Source organism: Corvus moneduloides, chromosome 3, assembly GCF_009650955.1.
Source record: "Corvus moneduloides isolate bCorMon1 chromosome 3, bCorMon1.pri, whole genome shotgun sequence".
NCBI lineage: Eukaryota > Metazoa > Chordata > Aves > Passeriformes > Corvidae > Corvus > Corvus moneduloides.
This window is the reverse complement of record NC_045478.1, coordinates 87,257,535-87,277,596: the sequence shown is the minus strand read 5'-3', so window position 1 is coordinate 87,277,596 and position 20,062 is coordinate 87,257,535. Positions and strand designations below refer to the sequence as shown.

Genomic DNA, 20,062 nt, shown 5'->3' with positions numbered 1-20,062 from the left:
GGACGCCAGCGCGAACTCCGGTGCATTCCTGTACGGAGGAATGCTCGTACTGGAAGCAAACCCATCCTTGTAGAATTGCTGTAGTGGAGCATCGTGACAGACTATGACAGGCCTAGGACTACGACAGTCCTAAGCTGTGCCATGGGAGGTTTAGGTTGAATAGTAGGAAGAATTTCTTCACAGAAGGGGTAGTTAGACATTGGAATGGGCTGCCCGGGGGGGTGGTGGAGTCACCATCCCTGGAGGTTTTTAAGGAAAGACTGGACGTGGCACTCAGTGCTATGTTCTAGTTGACATGGTGGTGTTTGGTCATAGGTTGGATTCTGATACTGTGATGGTGACCACCCGTCGGAGCCCTTTCCTTGGATTCTCGCAGGCAGCGAGCAGACAAACGGCGCGGTGGGGCGGCAGACAAGACCCTCCCGTCCTAAAGCGGGCCGCCAGCTCAGCGTGCCGCCGGCTGGGGGGGAACGAAGGGCGGGCGGGCTGTGCCGCACATCCCGCGGGAGCGGCACGGAGCCGCAGCCAGCTCCCGGCGGGCGCCGCTTCCGCCACGTGTCCCGCCGGGCCCGCTCGTTGCCGCGGCGACAGGAACCTCTCCCGCCCCTTCCGGCCTCGCATGGCGCCGTCTCTTCCGCTGCGGGGAGTAATATGGTGAGTGGCCCTTGCTGGGGGCAAGCAGGGAAGGAGGAAGGGAAGTCGTACGTGGAATACGGGGTGAGGAGGCTGCTGGAAGTGCCCGTTCCCCGGCCGGGGCAGCGGCGCCGCGGGGCATCCGGGCTGGTGCGGCCCTTAGCGGGCCCGGGGGAGCGCGGGGCGCCGCTGCCCGTGCGCTGTTTCCTCCTCGGAGCTTTCCGCCCTCCCCTCGAGCGCGGTCACCGGGGGCTGTCGGGGCCGCGGGCGGCCGGCACCGCGGGCAGGGCCCGGGTGGGAGCCGGGGCCGTGGGGGGCTCCTGTGCTGGAGGTGCGTCTCGAACGAGGTCGTCGGGCTGCCGTCTGAGCCTCGAAGTTCTCCTTCAGCGGCACATCAGGGAGCTGGGACTCGCCTCAGGACAAACAGGTTATAGTGCCCTTGCTCCCCGGTATCGGGGCTGTCACTCTGAGGCTCGCTTCCCAAAGATCTTTTGGGAGCGACCGCCGTGTGTGCGTGTTCATCTGGGCGGCGAAATGTTCCCTTTTCATGCTGAGCCCCGCTAAAGTGACATCGGTATCGATAACAGGTGCTGTCACCTGTTGGCGCAGACAGCGCCGCTCGCTGCAGAAACGCGTCTTGTACAGCGCTTTTAGCTCCTCCACACGGGGACCCTCCGGGGCTGAGGTGTGGGGCAGCCGCCGTGCCCAGCACTGAGCTCTCGGCAGAACTGTAGGATCTAGGGACGCTTTAATGGCAAGGTGCAACACGTGCTGAGTTGGAGCTTGCTTCCAGGGGTGGGCTGTGGCCTGCGTGAGTTTGCACGAGGTCCCCTGTGGCACGGAATACACAGCTCTGATGCACGGCATCCTTTGTAAACAAGGAGGTGTGGCACGGTGCGGCTGGGCGATGGACACCGTGCCAGCAGTGTGGGAAAGCGGTGGGTGTACAGGCGACAGGGAGGGCTACGAAGATACGAAGAGTCTGGAGGAGAAGACGTATGAGAAGCGGCTGAGGGCACCTGGTCTGTTCAGCCTGGAGGAGAGGAGACCGAGGGCAGACCTCATTGCAGTCACAACTTCCTCCTGAGGGGAAGAGGAGGGGCAGGCACTGATCTCTGCTCTCTGCTTACCAGTGACAGGGCCAGAGAGAATGGCCTGAAGTTGTGCCAGGGGAGGTTTAGGGTGGATATTAGGAACAGGTTCTTCACCCAGAGGGTGGTTGGGCACTGGAACAGGCTCCCCAGGGGAACAGTCACAGCACCAGCCTGACAGAGCTCAAGAAGCACTTGGACAATGTTCTCAGGTACATGGTGTGACTCTTGGGCTGTCCTGTCCAGGGCTGGGAGTTGGACTTCTATGGTCTTTGTGGGTCCTTTCCAACTCAGGACAGTCTATATTTCTTTGTGATTCTGTAACACAGCAGCTTTCATAAGCTGGCAGTCCACTGCCTGTTAGAAAAGCTTTCCAAGGTGTTCTGGCATCCTGCATGTGTCTGTTGAGGATTAAAACAATCATGTAATGATTAGCTAGTAAAGAAGAGAGTAAATGCCAATGTTTTGTCCCAGAAGAGTGAAACTTGGGATCTGTAGTAGTGCTTAAATTTTAATTCATGGCACACTTGTATTTCTCAGATAATATGAAATGCAGCTGTGTTGACAAAATGTCTGAAAGTTAATTGAATTTATTTTGGTGAAGAGCCCATTAGTACGTCTTTTTGCCTTCTGCTGGCAGCTAAGGTGTGATAGCTTAAAATCAAGCCTTACTTAATCCGGCCCCCAAATGCTGCAGATGACAGACCATCATTACAAGTTCCCAAGTTACTGTTGCAAATCAGAAGGGCTTTTCATGTGGAAAGTTTACTTCTTTGTGGGGAGAGCAGGAGGGAGGACGACCAGCTAGAAGCTTGGATCCTCTGGGGAAGGGAAGCCAGGTGGCATGGTGGATGAATTTCTCTGGTAGTCTGCTCCCTGTCACGCTTCCAGGAGCACCATGCCCCTCTCTCCCATCTCCACACCAGGACAGAGCTCTTCTGCAGGTCTCTGTAAGGTAGGGGAGGGAGCACCTGCACTGACCACAGCTACTGGGTGCATTTAGGTTAAGTCAGAGCCAACATTGTTGGTATGTCTTGTTTTGTTACTGGCCCTGTGGCCACCACATCACCAGCATTGTTTTTACTTCTGTGGTGGGCTCTCCTTTATAATCTGTGAACAATGTTTTCCTGTTTAAGGAATCCATTGCCTTTGGGTGGGAAGTGTGCTTTGATAAACAAATATATTTGTGTTTTCAAACTGTCTGGAGTAGTTTCATCTAAATAAAAGTTAAAACCCATTCTTTAAATGATACTTTAGTATCTTTTCCAGTAAACCTGAGTTCTGGATTATGTTTAAATGAAGCTTGATTCTAAGTAATATGTCATTTTCTAATATAATAACCATGTGAAATGGTTACCAAAATACTGAGTTTAAAGTTTATGTGGTATTTCTAATTAACAAAAAATTCACCTGAGTCTTTGATATAATTATGAAAATAGTTAATAGATGAAGATTTCCTTTATGCTAATTTAAATTATGGTTTAAGTAAAGTTTTTAATGAAACTATTTTTTTTTTTAAGGGGACAATACACCTGTTCCGCAAATCACAGAGATCATTGGTTGGAAAGTTAACACATGAATTTAGGTTGGTTGCAGCAGACAGAAGGGTAAGTATTGCTTAAAAAAAAATCATCATCATAATAAAAATACATTAACTGGGATAAGTTAAAATACAGTATTAAGTATATTGTGAAAATTTTTCTTTGGATTTTTCTAGCTGTGCTTAAAATAAAAATCTATCTCTGCAGCTATATTCCTTCCTGTGCATTGTTCCTGTCAATTAGTGTTCTCCAGAATTATACTTGTAAATGATGGGTTCAGTAGAACTGTAAACTGAGTATTTGCAGATGTTTTTGGGACCAAAGTTTCAGCACAAAAAAGGAACCCACTAATACAAGATTGCACAAGTTGGTCTTCAGAAGTCAGGTGCTGTGTGCTGTAATAAAATGCAAATATTATAGATGGGTGGGTTTTTTTTTAGACCAAAAAGGTATTTTAAGCATGGTGGCATTCATAAATGAGTTCTAAAATAATCTGTAAAGTTTAAAATAGAATAAGGGCTTGTTGTTCTGAAATGAGTGGTGAATTTTTGGGAGGGAGGAGAAGCAAGATCTGTTTGCATGACCAAATACTGCAATATTGTTTTTTAAGAACAGATTGATATATTTTTGTCTTGTAAATTTTGGGAGGTGTAAAGAACATATTTATTCTCATCAACAGTCCTGGAAGATTTTACTGTTTGGTGCTATAAATTTAATATGTATTGGCCTCCTGCTCATGTGGTGCAGCTCTACAAACAGCATAGGTAGGTGGCTCTCATGTACTGAAACTACAACAAACTACCGTGTGTTTCTTAGCTTGTGAAGTTCCAGCTGACTGAAAAAGCCAAGTCCAGCACTTAATGGAGCTAGAGGTTAGGTTCAGAAAGTGCTTCCTTTTGCTTTGCCACAGTCAGCTTAGAAGCATTTTTCACAGACAAGTTTGGATGGGTGAAAGTCCTTCAAAGTTTGCACAGTTTTTCAGTCCTGCTGGTCATTTGCTTTGTGCAGTAGCTTCTTCATCTTTAAGACTGAAAACCAGTAGACTTTTGAGTTACTAGTCCTCAAACCTGTTCCTTGTATAAGTGGAACCAGTGACTGATACAGAGACCCTCACTTGGAGTTGAATGAGGATGTTTGTAGCGTGGCAAAAGGCTTAAGACTTCTTTGATTCCAAGGAATACTCAGCAGTAGCCAAAACCCTGGAGTGGTACAACACCTGTGTAGTTGCCACGGCAAAGCACAGCACTGTGAGGGCTGCTGTGGGGAAATGAACTACAGATCAGCCAGACCCAATGCAGTTTTGTATGCCTTCTGCTTTTGGATAGGGGCTTTGATGTGCTTCCCATCATCTGTACTGAGAATAGAATGCTTTTTTAGTTTTTAATTTTTTATGCAGGTTTTCTTGCAGTTTCAGGATAGGTTAGAGATGCAAAAAAAATTCTGTTCAACCTACTTTTCACTGCAATAATGCACATGAGAGATCTCTAGCTTTGGTAAGTGATGTGTCTCTGAAAGATCTCCTGACTTTTAAGTACTTAAATTCCTAGTCACAGCTTAGTCACAAATGTGATACTTTTTGTATCTGGGCTTTATTACATGCTTTAGTTGAACTAGGATTGCCTTAATCAACCTGCTTATGATGTTAAATACATTGGTGTCTTTAGAATATTCACAGAGACTTGTTCTATCAGCAGAGGCAGTTTGTGTAGGTAGAAGATTGAAAAGAGCTGCACAAAAGGGGCTTAGAATACAAGTGAGTTTTGCATTAAAAAATTAAATATTAAGTTTTAATATTTACTTTTCTTTACAGCTTTAACTGCTTACACATATTTGACAATCTTTGATCTTTTCAGGTGAGTTTTTTTCCCATTTTGTCTTGCTGTTTATTTTGTCGGTATATTTCTATGCATTTAAAATTTACTTACAGGTTCAAAGACCTGTGACTTAAATCATCAGGATAGAAACAGTAACTGGTTTAAATATAGTTTAAATGAGTATAAAATTGCACACAATAAATAGATGGTAAAACCCACCATAGCTATATTGAGAATGACTAGTAACTGATCAGTTCAGTCATGGATTTCTCTGTGCAGATGCGTGACAACATAAAACAATATAGCATAAAACTGTTGTCTGGTTGTTCTCTCAGAACATTTTCCTAATGCCATAGTCACTGATTGTGAAGTAACCCTCAGTTTTAATATCAGGAAACCAGAAGCATGTAATTCTATTTTGTAAGCTGGATACCAAGCACTCTGCACATAAGCTCATTAGATATTTTCAGTATTTTTCTTGTTTCCTAACAAAATTATATTAAAACAACTTTTAGTATGATAGTTCTGAATGCTTTTGGTAATATTGATAATACAGACATGAAATATATTCAGTTCTTATCTCAGATACAGAATGGTTGCACTGGTTGGGAGGTAAAATGCATATATTTAAAAAATATTAGCCTACATTATTTTCCTTGCTATCTCACTATCTTATAAAAGGTATGGATCAGCTTTCTGAGTTATAATATGTCCACTACGTACCATAACTTACCTGACTTACAGTAAAACATTTATAAATAACATCAGCAAACATGCAGAAAAAAAATGACTTGTTGGTATAGGCACAAAAAAGAATTGATCTGTGACTATTAGAATTGTGATTTGACTTTAATGAATCTCATATTTCTCTTAGAATTTTGTATCTACTGAGTTTTTGTTGTCTTGACTCAAAATACCTTTTTCACCTTGGGGAAATTGAGGAAAGTGTTGATGTGGTATTTCCTATTTGTATAGATTTTTTTTTTTCTTTTTCAGTTTTAGGAGAAGGTAGAACACCCCTGGCACTCATATTGTAGGTTAATTAGGGGTTAGACTAGAAGATTATTCTAACTCACAGCAATCTCTTTCAAGAGTTTTGATTTGCTATAAGGGAGAACAATGCTCAGTAATTCTGCTGCAAAAATCAGTTTCTGCTTCCTTTCTTTTTGTCATTTTCCAGGTGGTATATAATAGTCTTACTGAGTATATGAATTTACTGTTTTGTATATGAACAGTATTACTTCCTTTGCTTTTACTTTTATTCTACACAGCTGACGATCAAGTTGTGAGGATGTGATTGTTCATCAGTTGTAGGGATGATTTCTTGATCCAGTGTGATTTAACATTGTTAATTACAAAAGGAGTGCATGAAAGCACAGATGGCACCGAATCCATGTGGATTCCAATTGAAAAAATTGTTCAAAGGGTTCAATAGAGGAAAAATAGGCAAAGAAAACTATACTCATCCTTGAAACATTCTGACTACTACCATGGAGATTCCAAAATACTTGAATTCTAGATGTTCAATATGAGAGAAAAATTTGGACAGAAGATAGCAAGAGAGACCTGTGGCTGTCAGTGAATGGCCAGCTAGATAAGAGCCTGTGTAGGTGAACACAGCCAAAGAAAGTAAATCTGTTTTGGCCATATATGTAGAGAAATTACACTGTGTGAAAGAAAGGCAATACTTGGGCCTGAGACTTATTCTAGAATCCTAAATCTAGTTCATGGTATATCTCTAAAGGAACACTTTAATGGAGAGATTTCTTTGCTTTTTCTTTCACTCTTCTGTCTTACTTATCAGCTTCCTTCTCATTTAAATGGCCTTTCTCAGGTTACAGCATTTCTAGGCAAGTTCAAAAAGCACATGAGGAGTATTTAGAACATCACTGTGACAGTGATGGAGTTTGAGTTCAGCGTAAGACGTGGTTGTATTCGTTTGTTTGAGTTCTGGTGGCTCAAGTGTGTATTTGTAGATCATGCAGTTGGTAAAGGGTGCAGTTATTTATCATAGTCTAATTCTCCCCCTCTTTTCAGTTTGGTAACATGTCTAATAAGCTACTGGGTTATGATGAAGAAACCCAGCCCAGTCTATTCATTTGGGTAAGTACTAATAACAAGATGTAGTGTTTGATAATACAATATTTCATTGCCTGGATCTCTGAACAGCCATCAGTAATAATCTCTATGTGAAAGAGCCTAAAAATGAGGAGGGCCAAGACATATTGTAAAGAACAGTTACAGAGGAGGGGGTGGACAGGAAGAAGAACTAAGAAATGCTTAATTTTAAGGTATCTCTGATGAATGGAATGTTAAAAGAAACTGAAAATAATGCCTATTCCATAAAACTTCCTGTTTCTTCCCATCTGTCTGCTGTTGAAGGAACTGGAAAGAGTAGGTGTATTCTGCTGGTTCTTGCACAGAAAAGATTCTTTTTGATGCGTTGTTCAATGTTCAGTGTTTCTAAACTTAATTCTCAAATTTCAGGTTTGAAAGGTTTGAAGTTCTAGCTGTATTTGCATCTACAGTTCTGGCACAGCTTGGTGCTCTTTTTATACTGAAAGAAAGGTAGGGTTATATACGGTTTTCTTTAATTTTTTAACATATGAGGATATCATCTAGATCAACCAAAAGCACATGCATTCTACAAGTGCTGTATGTAGAGAGATACTTTAGAAAAAACTTAATATTTTAAAAAAAAAGTATTGCTAAACCTTACTGCTTGCTTGCGTTTATTACACTACATGTTGGCTTTAGATGTAAAGATGGGAATTGATAAATGTACTTAAAAAGCTCTCTAGGAAAAGATTTAATGGTTTGAAGAATATTTTTTCCAAAAAGTTGGGTAATTAATGCATTTCCTTATGCATCTTGATTTTTTTTTTTCTTCTCTTATTTTTGGAAGTCAAAACAGCTTCATAATATATCAAGGATCTGAATGTTTAAAGCATCAACTTCTTCACTCCCTCAAAATTTGCTCAAGTATTAATTTGCCATACCATCTATGCTTGAAGCATTTGTATTTTGAGAGGTTAGCCTAAAACATTATTTTAGTTTTTAAAGATGAAGAGGCTTTTGTTAACTAACATCTGGAATTTAAAATTGGGGCAGTGTATCTTCCCTCTTTCTATTCAATGGCTCTATTTTCTGTATAAAGGGCTATGTTAACAACTTAGCAACTTCATACTATAAGGTCAGTGTATTGAACTGACAGTACACTGGAATGAATGAACCTCTGTCAAAACCTCCAAGTTTTCCAACATCGGTCTTAGGAAATTCCACAAACTTAGCAGGTTTTTCTGTTACAGCTGAAGCTCATTTGTTAACTCACTGGTGGGTGAAAAAAGATCTATATCTCCACCACAGTATCCAATGTCTACTTTATTTGACCTTGCTTAGTGTGAGGCTGTAAGTCAGGAATTTCAGACTTAGTTTGTTGTGTTTGCCAACACTGGTGGTGGTGCCAGAAGCGATATCTTTTTTCATGTTCATTTACAAGCATATTTTTATCATGTAGGCAGTATTCATGGTAGCTAGCGCATATGTGGCACAGTTTGGAAATATTTGGGATATCTAAATTACATCTCCTTCGATTCAGTGTTAAATGCTTTCATTGCTTATAAAAGTTGTTGTTTTCTTAAGCAATCCATTTTTTTGCAGCACTGTATCTATCAGTTTTTGTTTATGAATGGCAGCTAATTCTACAGAACTGTAAAAATAATCTTCAGGTATCTAGGCTTTACTGTATGAATATAACTCAAATGTTCAATTATTTTTGTAGTGCGGAGCGGTTTCTGGAACAGCCTGAGATACACACGTAAGAAATGATTTTGGCATGTAAAATGTGTTCTTGTCCTTTTGTGTTTCTAGTTCTTAATCTAACATATATTAGTTATGCAAGTACTTCCAGTACCAAATTGCTTTTGGTGCCTTGGCATTTGTTTCAAATGATGTGCAAGCTATACTGCAAACAATTCTTTTCAAGGTACAACTGAAATTTAATGCTCATGCTCTCTCAAATAGTGATTTAACTATATATTGCTGCTTTTCCTAGATCAGTTCCTTTTGTTTCTTGTGGCCTCTAGGAAGGCCTGGTGTGTGGGGGGGAAGGATGCTGTGGTCATAAGCAAACTGGAAGTGTTGCAGAGATGGTGAAGACTATAAAGAACATGGGGAAGGGAAGAGAAGGTTTTATGGGGCAGAAGAACGGGACCTGGAATGTATGTGGAAGTAGTTGTAGAAGAAGGCTGGGGGTGTATGGCATAATTCCATAGAAAGCTAAGCTTCTTAGCTGTGCTGCTGAAGGGACAATGTATTTATATTTTCAAAGGACAGGTACATATGTGTGTGCATATGTGCAATCAGTTAAGAGCTGTTACTCAACATTATGAGCATTATGTGATAACAATAATGTACGAAGTTCAGTGATCTTGTATAACCCTTACAATGATAATACACTGTTGGTTATTAAGTATTACACAAGTTTATCCTGCTTGTTTTCAGCCTCAGTGAATGAAACCAAGCAAAGTATTTTGATACTGTTATTGGTAGTTACAGTTACTTGATTACATGTTCTGTGATGATAGGAAATTAAGACACCTTTTTTCCCCTCCCTAGGGGACGACTGCTGGTTGGTACTTTCGTGGCTCTCTTTTTCAACTTATTTACAATGCTTTCCATTAAGAATAAGCCTTTTGCTTATGTCTCTGAAGGTATGTGATAAATTAGACTATAACAAGAATTGAGAAAAAGATGTTAACGTTCCTATTTTTATCAACGTATAACTTGTCTGGTAATTTTCTTAATAAGAGTGGGTAACAATAACAATAGTGGGTATATATTACTGTTACCTCTGTTAATGTAACTTTGTGCAGTAGAATTGCCATCTGATTTTCAACTCCAGTTTGCTTATAAGGCTCTGAGTAGTATGTAGTCATTAATATGATAAATCAAGTACCATTTTAATGCTGCAGTATCTTTTATTTTCAATCTTTTGAATTCAACCAGTGAAGATCATGTGACAGATACCAGAACTTTCAAGACATTTTATGGATGTATTGATGGATTAAAAATAAGTTAATGCAATAGTTCTTTTTAAAAGCTCTTTTGCCTTTTTCATTGTGAAGTAGGTTTGCAGTCATTCCCGCAATAGTAAATTGTCCTGTTATAATTGTCCTGTAAATTGTCCATAGTTATAAATATATATTATCCATTATATAAAAGATAATGGTTATAACCTCCAATTATATTTGTCTTTAATCAGATTATTTTGAGAGTGGATGTTGTACTTGCTGCCTGGAAAAGACAGACTTTGGGCTTTTTTCAAGTGCCAGGGTATCTGTTGAGATATATTTACTCACAGTGTATTTATTGGATTCTTCCCTTAAAATAAAACTTATGTTGACTTTAAAATGTAGTAACTTTAAAATGGTACTTAAAATTGTGGTAACTTTATTACCTTCTTTTTTTTTGCAGCTGCCAGCACAAGTTGGCTTCAGGAGCATGTTGCAGATCTTAGTAGAAGGTAAAGCTTTAAATTGTTTTTCAGAATCATTAGCTTCTGGAAGGCATTGTTGGTTTTGTGTGTATAATAACAATTTGGAGGGGTATTGAGGCATAAACTTGTATTAGAACTTTTAGAATAGCTGTACCTACTGTAGGTCTCCTGTATGAACTCCGGAGCAAACACTGTCTCCCATAGTTCCCAGATACAACAATCTAACAGAAATATGTCTTCCTGGGTATCTTTTCTTTTGAGTGTATGTGTTAAATGGATTATGTGTAATTCTCTTTGGATGAGAACAGGAAAACCAGCATTATCTTGTACATACTTGAACTGCATTTTGCGACATGCATTACTGAGTGATATATTTTGTAATAATTTATGTTTATTACATATGTTTATCTGTGGGCTGGACAAATGTTTCAGATGGTTGAGTTTAAATGTCATATATGAAACAGGTTACTCACTGAACCATAGCTATGGAAATTCCTCACCTGTCCAGCAGGAAACTGGAAAGTCTTTGTCTTTCAGGGCTATGAGCAGTGTTGCTCGTTCATCTTGTCTGCTAACTGTCTTGCTTGTATTGGATATCTGAATACAAGATAACACTGTTTGCAAATAGTTTTGTCAGATGTCAGGAAAGTTTATTTTAATCCATACATGTTCTTCCAAGTATCTGTCAATATCGAAAGAAGAACCAAGTTCTTCTTCTTAAACCAAGTTGTAAAACATGTTAAGTATGCTTCAAAGCCCATCTGTTTCTGCGTCTTGTGATCTTTTTACAGCTAAGGAAAGCAGAGAATGCTGACTTGATAATAGAAGAATTGATTTTGTGTGGGTATAAGATGTTACATCATCAGAACCAAAATCTGCAAAATATTTTTGGAAGACTAATAATTAGGTTGCCCAAGTTTTAGTGTAAAGAAAAAAAAAAAAAAGGTGCCTACCAATCACAGACAGTAGCACAGTTTTCCTTTTGTCAGTGTGGAAACACAGTGTTATGGGCAAGGACACTGATGGATAACTTGAGGAGGTCCCAAATCAAGAGTAATATAATTTCTACTGGGTTTTGAGATAATCTGTATACAGTGTATATAATACAAAAAAAAAAAAAAAAAGAATTAGTATGGATACAGCTATTTCAGATGTGTTATGTGAAGCAGTGCTGATTAAAAAATACCTGCACCTGTATATAATTATGTTGATTAAAATTCTTACAGGAGCAGGCCAGCACATGATGTCTAAACATAGGTTGGCTTTAACCATAGCAACAAAACATTTCGTGTTGTCTTTGCCTTTCAATTTTCCAGGACATGACATGCACTTGTATTCACTGGGAAGCACACAAACTCCTCTTGACAGGAGATAGCTATAAATAAATAATTTTCCCAGCATTCCCTCATGCATTTTTTTGGTCTCCTCTTATGTAGCTGGTCTTCTTCCTCCTTTCAGACTTCATGAATTAATTAGCTTTGGCTTTGGGACACTTTTGCACACCAAGGTGGCAGATGGATTGAAGACTGGTGATATGCAAATCCCTCACTACATATATCTATGTAATACCAACATTGAACCCATAAAGTACTTGTGTTGCATACAGCTGATACAGCTGTATTGTAGACCTGTGTTACCTGAAAAAAATACTTGAGTAATTTTTGCTGACAGCAGCCTTTGAGCAGAATTAGTGGGGCCTTTACAGTACTCATCCTATGCTATGGCAGCAGCATGTTAGAAGTCAAATGGTAATTGTGGTTGTAGTTTTGGTGTTTCGAAGTAATGATGAAGAGCTGGCTGACAGCTGTTTTTTCTGTTTTGTTGCAGTATTTGTGGAATCATCCCAGGATTGAGTAGCATCTTTCTGCCACGGATGAACCCTTTTGTCTTGATTGATATTGCTGGAGCTCTGGCTCTTTGCATTACATATATGCTCATCGAAATCAAGTATGTATAGTTGTTGTTTTAAAACAGTAACTCTTTTTGTATCCAGTCTATCTCAAAATACATTTTTTACATGAAAGGAATGATCTCATCTAGAGCTGCATGTTGTATGAATAGCTTTGCAACTCTACAAATGCATCTGTCTGTTCTCCAAGATGAATGAGTTCAAATGAGATTAGTTTGTGTAAAATTCTGTAAGTGTATATAATTTAAAAGAATGAAAAAAGAATCAAAAGTTCTTCTGCCTTTCAAATATGTAAATAACCAGTGTTTCTTTAAAATTGCTCTTTCTCCCTAGCAATTATTTTGCTGTGGACACAGCCTCTGCTATAGCAATTGCTTTGATGACATTTGGTACCATGTATCCCATGAGTGTCTACAGTGGGAAAGTACTACTCCAGGTAAGGCAGCGTCACAAATCAACAGATTTTGTGTTTTCGGTTTTGTTAAACGTCCTCATTAAAAAAAGAATCCCTTAAGATCTGTTTTAAGCTTGCAGATAGGAAGTGTTCCAATGGGAATTTGTGATGTGCTAGAAGAATGTTAAGGGTAGTGCAAATATGCATCACAAAGTCGTAAGAATTTAATGAAAGTGCCATTGGTCTCCTGTGTGGGTAGACCAGACTTAAAGGCTCTCTTACTTAAACAGGGCCAGTTAATCTTTATTATATTTTTTGTCTTTTCTTTTCCTCTTCTTTTTGAAGACAACCCCACCTCATGTGATTGGCCAGTTAGATAAACTTCTTAGGGAGGTAAGTCAATGTATAATACATAGCATACAGTGTGCACAGCTAATAAGCATTTAGGAATGTGAAGAATTTTCTGAGTAGTCGAAGAAATTCATTTAAATTATTTTTAATTTTTTTTTTTTTTATCTGCATGTAGAAAATAGGAATCTTGCTTTCCAAGATGAATAGCATCATTTAGGTATCTGGAACAAATCTGTTTAAGTAGTGCAGGTTGTTTTTATTTAAATTTGAGCTACCATTGAAGTGGTTTACAAATGTGAGTTGAAGGAGGAAAAGGAGTACACGCAGCTGTTGAATTACAGCATATCAAGTTGAGAACATACTCCAATTTGGCTGCAAGAGTTACTTGAAATAAGTTCCTTAAACCTTTTTTGATGGATTTGGATGTTTAAGGGTAGCAAAAGTGCAGTAGATAAGCATTAGTGACATTAACACATACCATCTGTTCTATGTATGGAGCTTTTATTTCACTACTGAAAATTATTTGTTATTCAGTTATGTATAAAAGTACATTTCTAAAGAGATTTGAAACTTCTGATTTATTTTCATACTTGTGTGAAATGTTTATGTAAAATTAGGTTTCAACTTTGGATGGAGTGTTGGAAGTTCGAAATGAACATTTCTGGACATTAGGTTTTGGCACTTTGGTAAGTTATGTCTTTATTTTTCTAACCTTTAAAAAAAAGTTGTCAGATACTACTTTAATTTTTAAAATTTAAATAATGTAAGATATTTCTTCTGAAATATTAATTATAAAAAATTTTGATGGAGTCAGTACTCAGTTCTTGTGCTTTATTGCAAAACTTCTCTTCCCCTGTCCTTTAAATTTTTAAAGCTTTGTTACTGGTTAATGTTACTAATGTATACTGCAGTTCTGGCTTAAAGAATGCATTTTTGCAACTGTAGGATTTCTCTTGTGTTTTGGCAATGAAGGGAATCAAAAACAATAGAAAAGATGTTTTTCAAAATGGTGTGTTAGTGAAAATTGTCTAGGAAGAGAGAAGAAAACTGTAACCCTTAATGCACCAAAGGTCTACAGTAGACAGTAGAATCATATGTTTTCAGCATTGCTAGGGGAGAAGGTAGAACAAAATATCTAAAGTTATGTACCAATAATTCTGTAAGCTGAAAGAAATGAAGGGGTGTTTTTTGTGATACAGAATGATCACCCAGAACTTGGTTACTCCTACGTTGATGTAGGTATGTTGTGACAGCTGGAAAACGAAGACTCTTAGAATATTTCTTTACTGATTTCTTCCAGTATGCTACCCTTCCTGAAACAACGAAGAAGGCAGTAGTTCTCATTTTCTGATGTAAAAATAGCTTTCAGTTTACTCTTCTGCCGCTTATGCCTAAATTTGGCGTGTGAGGTCTGTCTGCGCCTTGTTCTTCTTTTGAGCCATTTTCCCCCCCAGCTGTTGCCTTTCCTCCCATCACATGTTGTATTGTATAGTTTGGTTCTAAGACTCACTTTTCCTGAATGATGATCTTGATATGTTCATAAGAGAGCAACACATTAGGAAAGATCAAAATGTGTCCTGTAATAATGTTCTTGATTTAGTCAGTAGTCTCCACTGCAAAAGGTTGTTGTATAATTCTCTGCAGAATAACTTACCTCTTCTTAAATGCATGTGGGGAATCTTGACTGGAGTAACAATTAACAGCCAGCTTGTTTTTATCACTTCCTAGGCCGGATCAGTCCATGTCCGAATTCGGAGAGATGCGAATGAACAAATGGTACTTGCCCATGTCACTAACAGATTATACACATTGGTCTCTACCTTGACTGTTCAGATTTTCAAAGATGACTGGATCAGACCTACCTTATCATCTGTGCCTATTGCAAACAATATTCTGAACCTTTCGGATCATCACATTATTCCAATGCCATCTTTGAAAGCTGCTGATAATTTGAACCCTGTTACATCCACTCCAGCTAAGCCCAGCAGCCCACCACCAGAATTTTCTTTTAACACACCAGGCAAAAATGTGAGTCCAGTCATCCTTTTAAACACTCAGACAAAGCCCTATGGATTGGGCTTTAATCATGGATCTGCACCCTACAGCAGTGTACTCAATCAAGGACTTGGAATACCAGGAATGGGAGCAGCTCAAGGATTCAGAACTGGTTTTGCAAATGTCCCAAGCAGATATGGAACAAACGCTCGTGGTCAGCCCCGACCATAATAAACACCATTATTTATTGTACTTAAGGGTATTGACTTAATTCTTTTATTACCCAATTTTTACAAACATTTGGAATGTCAAATCATTCTAAATGGCTGGGAACAAGTGCATTGTTCATATTCATGAAGTGGTTAAATAGCAGTTTTTTCTTCGCATCAGCAGTAGCCTGTGTAATGCCACAGATATTTTCCAGACTTAAAATACTTTACAAGTAGTTTTTATAGGGTGTCTATTTCTACTCATCTTTTTTATCTCCTTTTCTTTGTTTATCCAAGAATGTATTGAGATGCAGCACAACTCCATTAGAGAATAAAATTGTGACCAGCTAACATTTTTTTTTCTAATGAGAATTAGTTACTGAGTGCTGAAGAGCTGAGAGAATAGGAAATGGCAGAAATACAAGTCCCAATTTTCAGAGATGTTTGATTGCTGTATTAAACCATGTTTGGGCCAAATCACAGTTAGTTTTTGGTTGCAAAAATCCATCAGTTTTCATGTTGTGGCCATTGTGAAGACAATCTGGCCTTTCAGATTGTGATTAATTTTGTGATACCATGTTTTTACATTTTTATTGACTCTTTTATAGAAATTCAGATGGTTCAGCAACCATTTCTAGTTGTAAGTATTCCATACTCATCTCTGATATTTCTTACTTTTTGGTTTAACTGCAGAATTATTTAGCAATATACTGGGAAATAAAATACTTAAAACTTAAGATTTTACAAGCACCTCTTTTTTACAGTTAACCCTATTTAGGATACAGAACAGATGGCTATTGTTTCTGAAGCCGGTATTTCATTTTTGACTATGGAGAGTATTCTATGATTTGATTGTGACTTTGTATTTTCCTCTTTGTATTTTTTCTGTAGTTCCAGGGGGAAAAGTAATTTATTTATATTCCTGGTTTATATCCAGAGTACAGGTCAGTGATCGCTGACAGTTCATGGTCACTGCTGGAGTGCTTAACCTTTGGCACACACTTGGAATGAGACCACTTAACTTGTCTCTGCTTTTGCATTACTGTTCTGCTGTACACTGAGGTGTCCGTATTTCTCCAGGGCCTTTCTCAGAGAGCTCTTCCCTCTCATTGCTGTCTTTTCTTCCTCTGCTCTGCTAACAGGGAAAGGCCTTTTAGAAATACTTTAGTTTTTTTTCTGTTCCCCTGTGCAGTATCTATGTTGCAATTGCTCCTCTGCTCATTCTTCTGCATCTCTTGGCCGTCTAGGAATGGGTTGCCCATTCCTGTGGTTTCACTTGCAACTCAGGGTGCTGTATATTGGCTTCCACCTTGTTCATCTGTGTGCTAAGTCAGTGTCTCCATTTCTGCGAGGTGGTTACAAGGAGCTGTAGTATCTCAGGGATTCCAAGGATACTATGTTACCTGAAGAGAATGGCTTTGATAAGAAATCTTTCTCATGTAGATCTGAGTGGAGAAAACAGCCTTCCTTTGAATTTTAAAGATCTGTGGCCTCTTCACTGGCTGAGGATTTCTTTTTCTACATAAGGACACTGCATTCCTCTTTTTTTTCTTTTTTTTTTTTCCCCCCTCCATGACCTGTGTTTCTTGAGCCAGCGCTTGGAGGAGGTAGTCATTCTTGCAAAAGCAAGGTGACATTCTGCATGTATCTTGTGGGGATGTTTTAGGCTGAGGGTAGTGTCCAGACTGCCACTGGGACACTGTCCATGTAAGCTACAAGTAGGGAATCTAGTTCTGTACTTCATTTGCAGCGAGAGTGAAAATTTCACTGCTCTGTAAGAAAACGTAATGACCTGGGAAACTTTCATTTAAAGATTACAATGAAGAGACAACAATTGGCTCTGTTTCTATGAGGTCAGTATTAACTCAGTAATCACCTCTGGTTCATTATCCTGTCTTTCTGTGAGTGTGTTACATGTGCCATTGCTGCATGGAAATTCACTGAAGTACAGAACACTTGAACAGATTCTCTGTATCTCTTGGGTGCTGAACTAGACTGCACTTTCTACAGCATCTGCAACACCTTAGAGCCAGCAGAATGTTTACAATATACTACTCTTGTGTGGCCTGTTTAAGAATTGTTCCTTACTCCAGTTTCATAATCAAACACATGCCCTTTTTCTGATACTTTCAATACATTGTATTATATTGAATGCATGCTTACTTGTTTTCAGTAGAAAATTAAATCTCCATTTTATTAAAAAATGAAGCTGATCTTTGATTTAAAATGAGAAGGGAGGGTGAGAATCCCAGAATTCTGAGTGCAATATAATCACTTTAACAAAAATATTTTTTGAGTGATTGTTTACAATATATATCATATGTGCAGATGATAAATATTCTTTTAGATATTACAACAGCTTTTTAGCTGCTTTATTGTTATGAATATATTAAGAATATTTGTTTAATCAGCACAGAGTAAAATGTCTCCTTTTATATGAGGAAAATAAAATCAGTGTAATTCTTAAATGACAAGGAGAAAGTGGTAATTTGTGTACAAGATTTTATAGTTATCTTTCTATATATATTGTTTAAGGGATGCTCTGGGGTGATACTTCAGTCTCAATGAGCAGGTATGTCAAACTTCAGAACTGTTTTGCTGGGTCTACTACCAGTGTAGACTGGGTTCTTGGAATAATTCTACAGAAAGTGTTTTTTATACATTTTGTCTTTTCTAACTGTGTTTTGCTATTAAGTGGTCACAGTCTAAATGTTTATTTGATATGTAGTGAATAAGAATTGCTAATTTATATAATCTTCATTCCTAATGCTAGGAATGCTGTCCCAGCTAGAGAAGAAAGAGCACTGGGACTCACTGTCATCTCTGTCTGCCAGAGGATTTGGCATTGTTACTCCCTTGAGCTGTTCCAGCTGTGATTGCACAGGATCACAATCACTTGTAGGTAAATGCATCCAGCTTTAGAGAGTTTGAGGGGCACGTACCGTTATTTGGCTTCATATTCTTTCAAGGAGAAACTGCCTTGTTCTGATACAGAAGGAGCCAGAGCACCTGTTACAGGACAAATAACTACCATAATACAGGGTTTTTACCAGCTTTACATGTTGAGTGATGGCTCTTGAGTTCATTGTGTTTTGCACTCCCTTTACCCAGGTGGTAACCACAGACACCTTTGGCACACAAAGCCAGTGACAGCCTTTTGTGGGTGGTAAATTGATTTTTGTTCCCTTCCCCTTGACTGAGATGTGACAAGTCCATTTCAAGGAGAGAACCTGGGCAGCAATTCTGCTGATTAGATTAGCTGAAGTCCTCTATTGATTCCTAAGCCTTGCTGCCACCATCCAACAGGGAAGGAGAAACTATCTGGGCATAGGTTCTTCAACATAAAGCCTCTCTCTGAATTCTGAAGTGATTATCTGTCATGTACTTGTCCAGATCCTATGGATCTGGATATTTATTCATATTCGGTGTTGGAACTGAGAGTAGAAGAGATACCAGTCCTGGTGTCTTCACTTATATTTTTTGTTTTCTGAGTATTTTGTCATATAGCTTTGACTTTGTCCTACCTGCTTGTTCTCTTCTGCCTTAGAAGCAATGAGAACCCACCTTGTACCATGTCTGCTTTACTGATTACTTCTTGTGCTTTTGAGAGCTTAGATTCTTGGATTCACATGGTTACTGGCTTGATGTAAGTTTTCCTTCCAGCAATTATTTTTTAAATGAATGATGGATCATATAAATTGTTAAGATGATGACCCTTCCCTCTTTAAGTAAACCTTTCCAGGGCTTGCATCCAGTTAGGAGATGGCCATCTTTTCCTGCACCAAAAAAACCCCCAAACCCAAAACCCAAGGGGGAAGAAAAAAGAAGGCAAGCCTTTTCGTGTTTTCTTCACATTTTGAGAAATACTGACTCATATTACAGCAACCTGTATCTCATTTCTTTGGTTTGAGTAAACATAACTCAAGAGCTGCATGCTCAGACAGTAAAAAGTTAGTGACAAAATTGACATGATTCGGTGTACTACATGGTTAAATCATGGTTTCACCTAAGTCTTAATAGAGACTTTTAAAAAACCAGGCTTTTCCCAGTTATAACAACCCTCTGATCCAGCATTTCGCAATGAAGCATGTTTTAAGTTAACTTTCAAATTCTCAAAGAGGCAGAGTAGCAGTCCACACTGCAAATGTGCGCTGCATTTTTCAGAGGTCCTGCAAAGTATGAAGTACCACAAGAGTTCACCAAAACAAACCAGCCACACGAATTCATGTTTAATACTTCTATATTTAGCCATTCTGTTACCTTTCTTTGCCACTTAGGAGGCTGCTCAAAGTATTCAAACTTCAGAAGATTTAATGTAGTTGTTTAGACTATTTTCTCATGGGCTGAAGTAGAGGAGAATATGATTGCAAAGAGTTCAAGAAGCTTTGATATATTTACACCGATGTACAGTAATACCTGAAAATAAAGACATGTCTAATTTTTTAGAATTTTCATTGTATTCTATTTCAGAAGTTGCAGGTAAGACAAATGTTTCTCACCAATGTTGAAGCGATAGGAAAACACAAAAGGCTTTTGTTTCATCTTGAGCTACCAAAATCAGATTGAATTGAATTTTCAGGCTATCCTGTAACAGTAAAGTTTTACAAATTTTCATTGCTGTAAATACG

At 38.7% G+C, this 20,062-nt stretch overlaps 1 protein-coding gene across 2 annotated transcripts; it reads left to right on the top strand.

The window, feature by feature from the left end:
- The first annotated feature begins 570 nt into the window (after nt 1–570).
- On the top strand, nt 571–17,908 carry SLC30A6 (solute carrier family 30 member 6). 2 transcript variants are annotated; one of them, XM_032102605.1, is made up of 14 exons: nt 571–654; nt 3,245–3,331; nt 3,914–4,029; nt 5,076–5,118; nt 7,117–7,182; nt 7,567–7,647; nt 8,861–8,896; nt 9,697–9,791; nt 10,555–10,603; nt 12,404–12,523; nt 12,819–12,921; nt 13,225–13,272; nt 13,848–13,916; nt 14,959–17,639. In XM_032102605.1, the coding sequence occupies exons 2-14, from the start codon at nt 3,300–3,302 to the stop codon at nt 15,454–15,456; spliced, it is 1,356 nt and encodes a 451-aa protein (XP_031958496.1). In that variant the 5' UTR covers nt 571–654; nt 3,245–3,299; the 3' UTR covers nt 15,457–17,639. The 2 variants fall into 2 exon arrangements, with proteins under 2 accessions (XP_031958496.1, XP_031958495.1); XM_032102604.1 differs by having other exon boundaries at nt 572–654; nt 3,945–4,029; nt 14,959–17,908.
- The last annotated feature ends 2,154 nt before the right edge of the window (nt 17,909–20,062 follow it).

Coding starts and splice junctions, on each gene's coding strand:
- SLC30A6 (XM_032102604.1), top strand. Junction 10,604..12,403: donor GTTGCAGATCTTAGTAGAAG/GTAAAGCTTTAA, acceptor GTTTTGTTGCAG/TATTTGTGGAATCATCCCAG. Junction 13,917..14,958: donor CATTAGGTTTTGGCACTTTG/GTAAGTTATGTC, acceptor ATCACTTCCTAG/GCCGGATCAGTCCATGTCCG.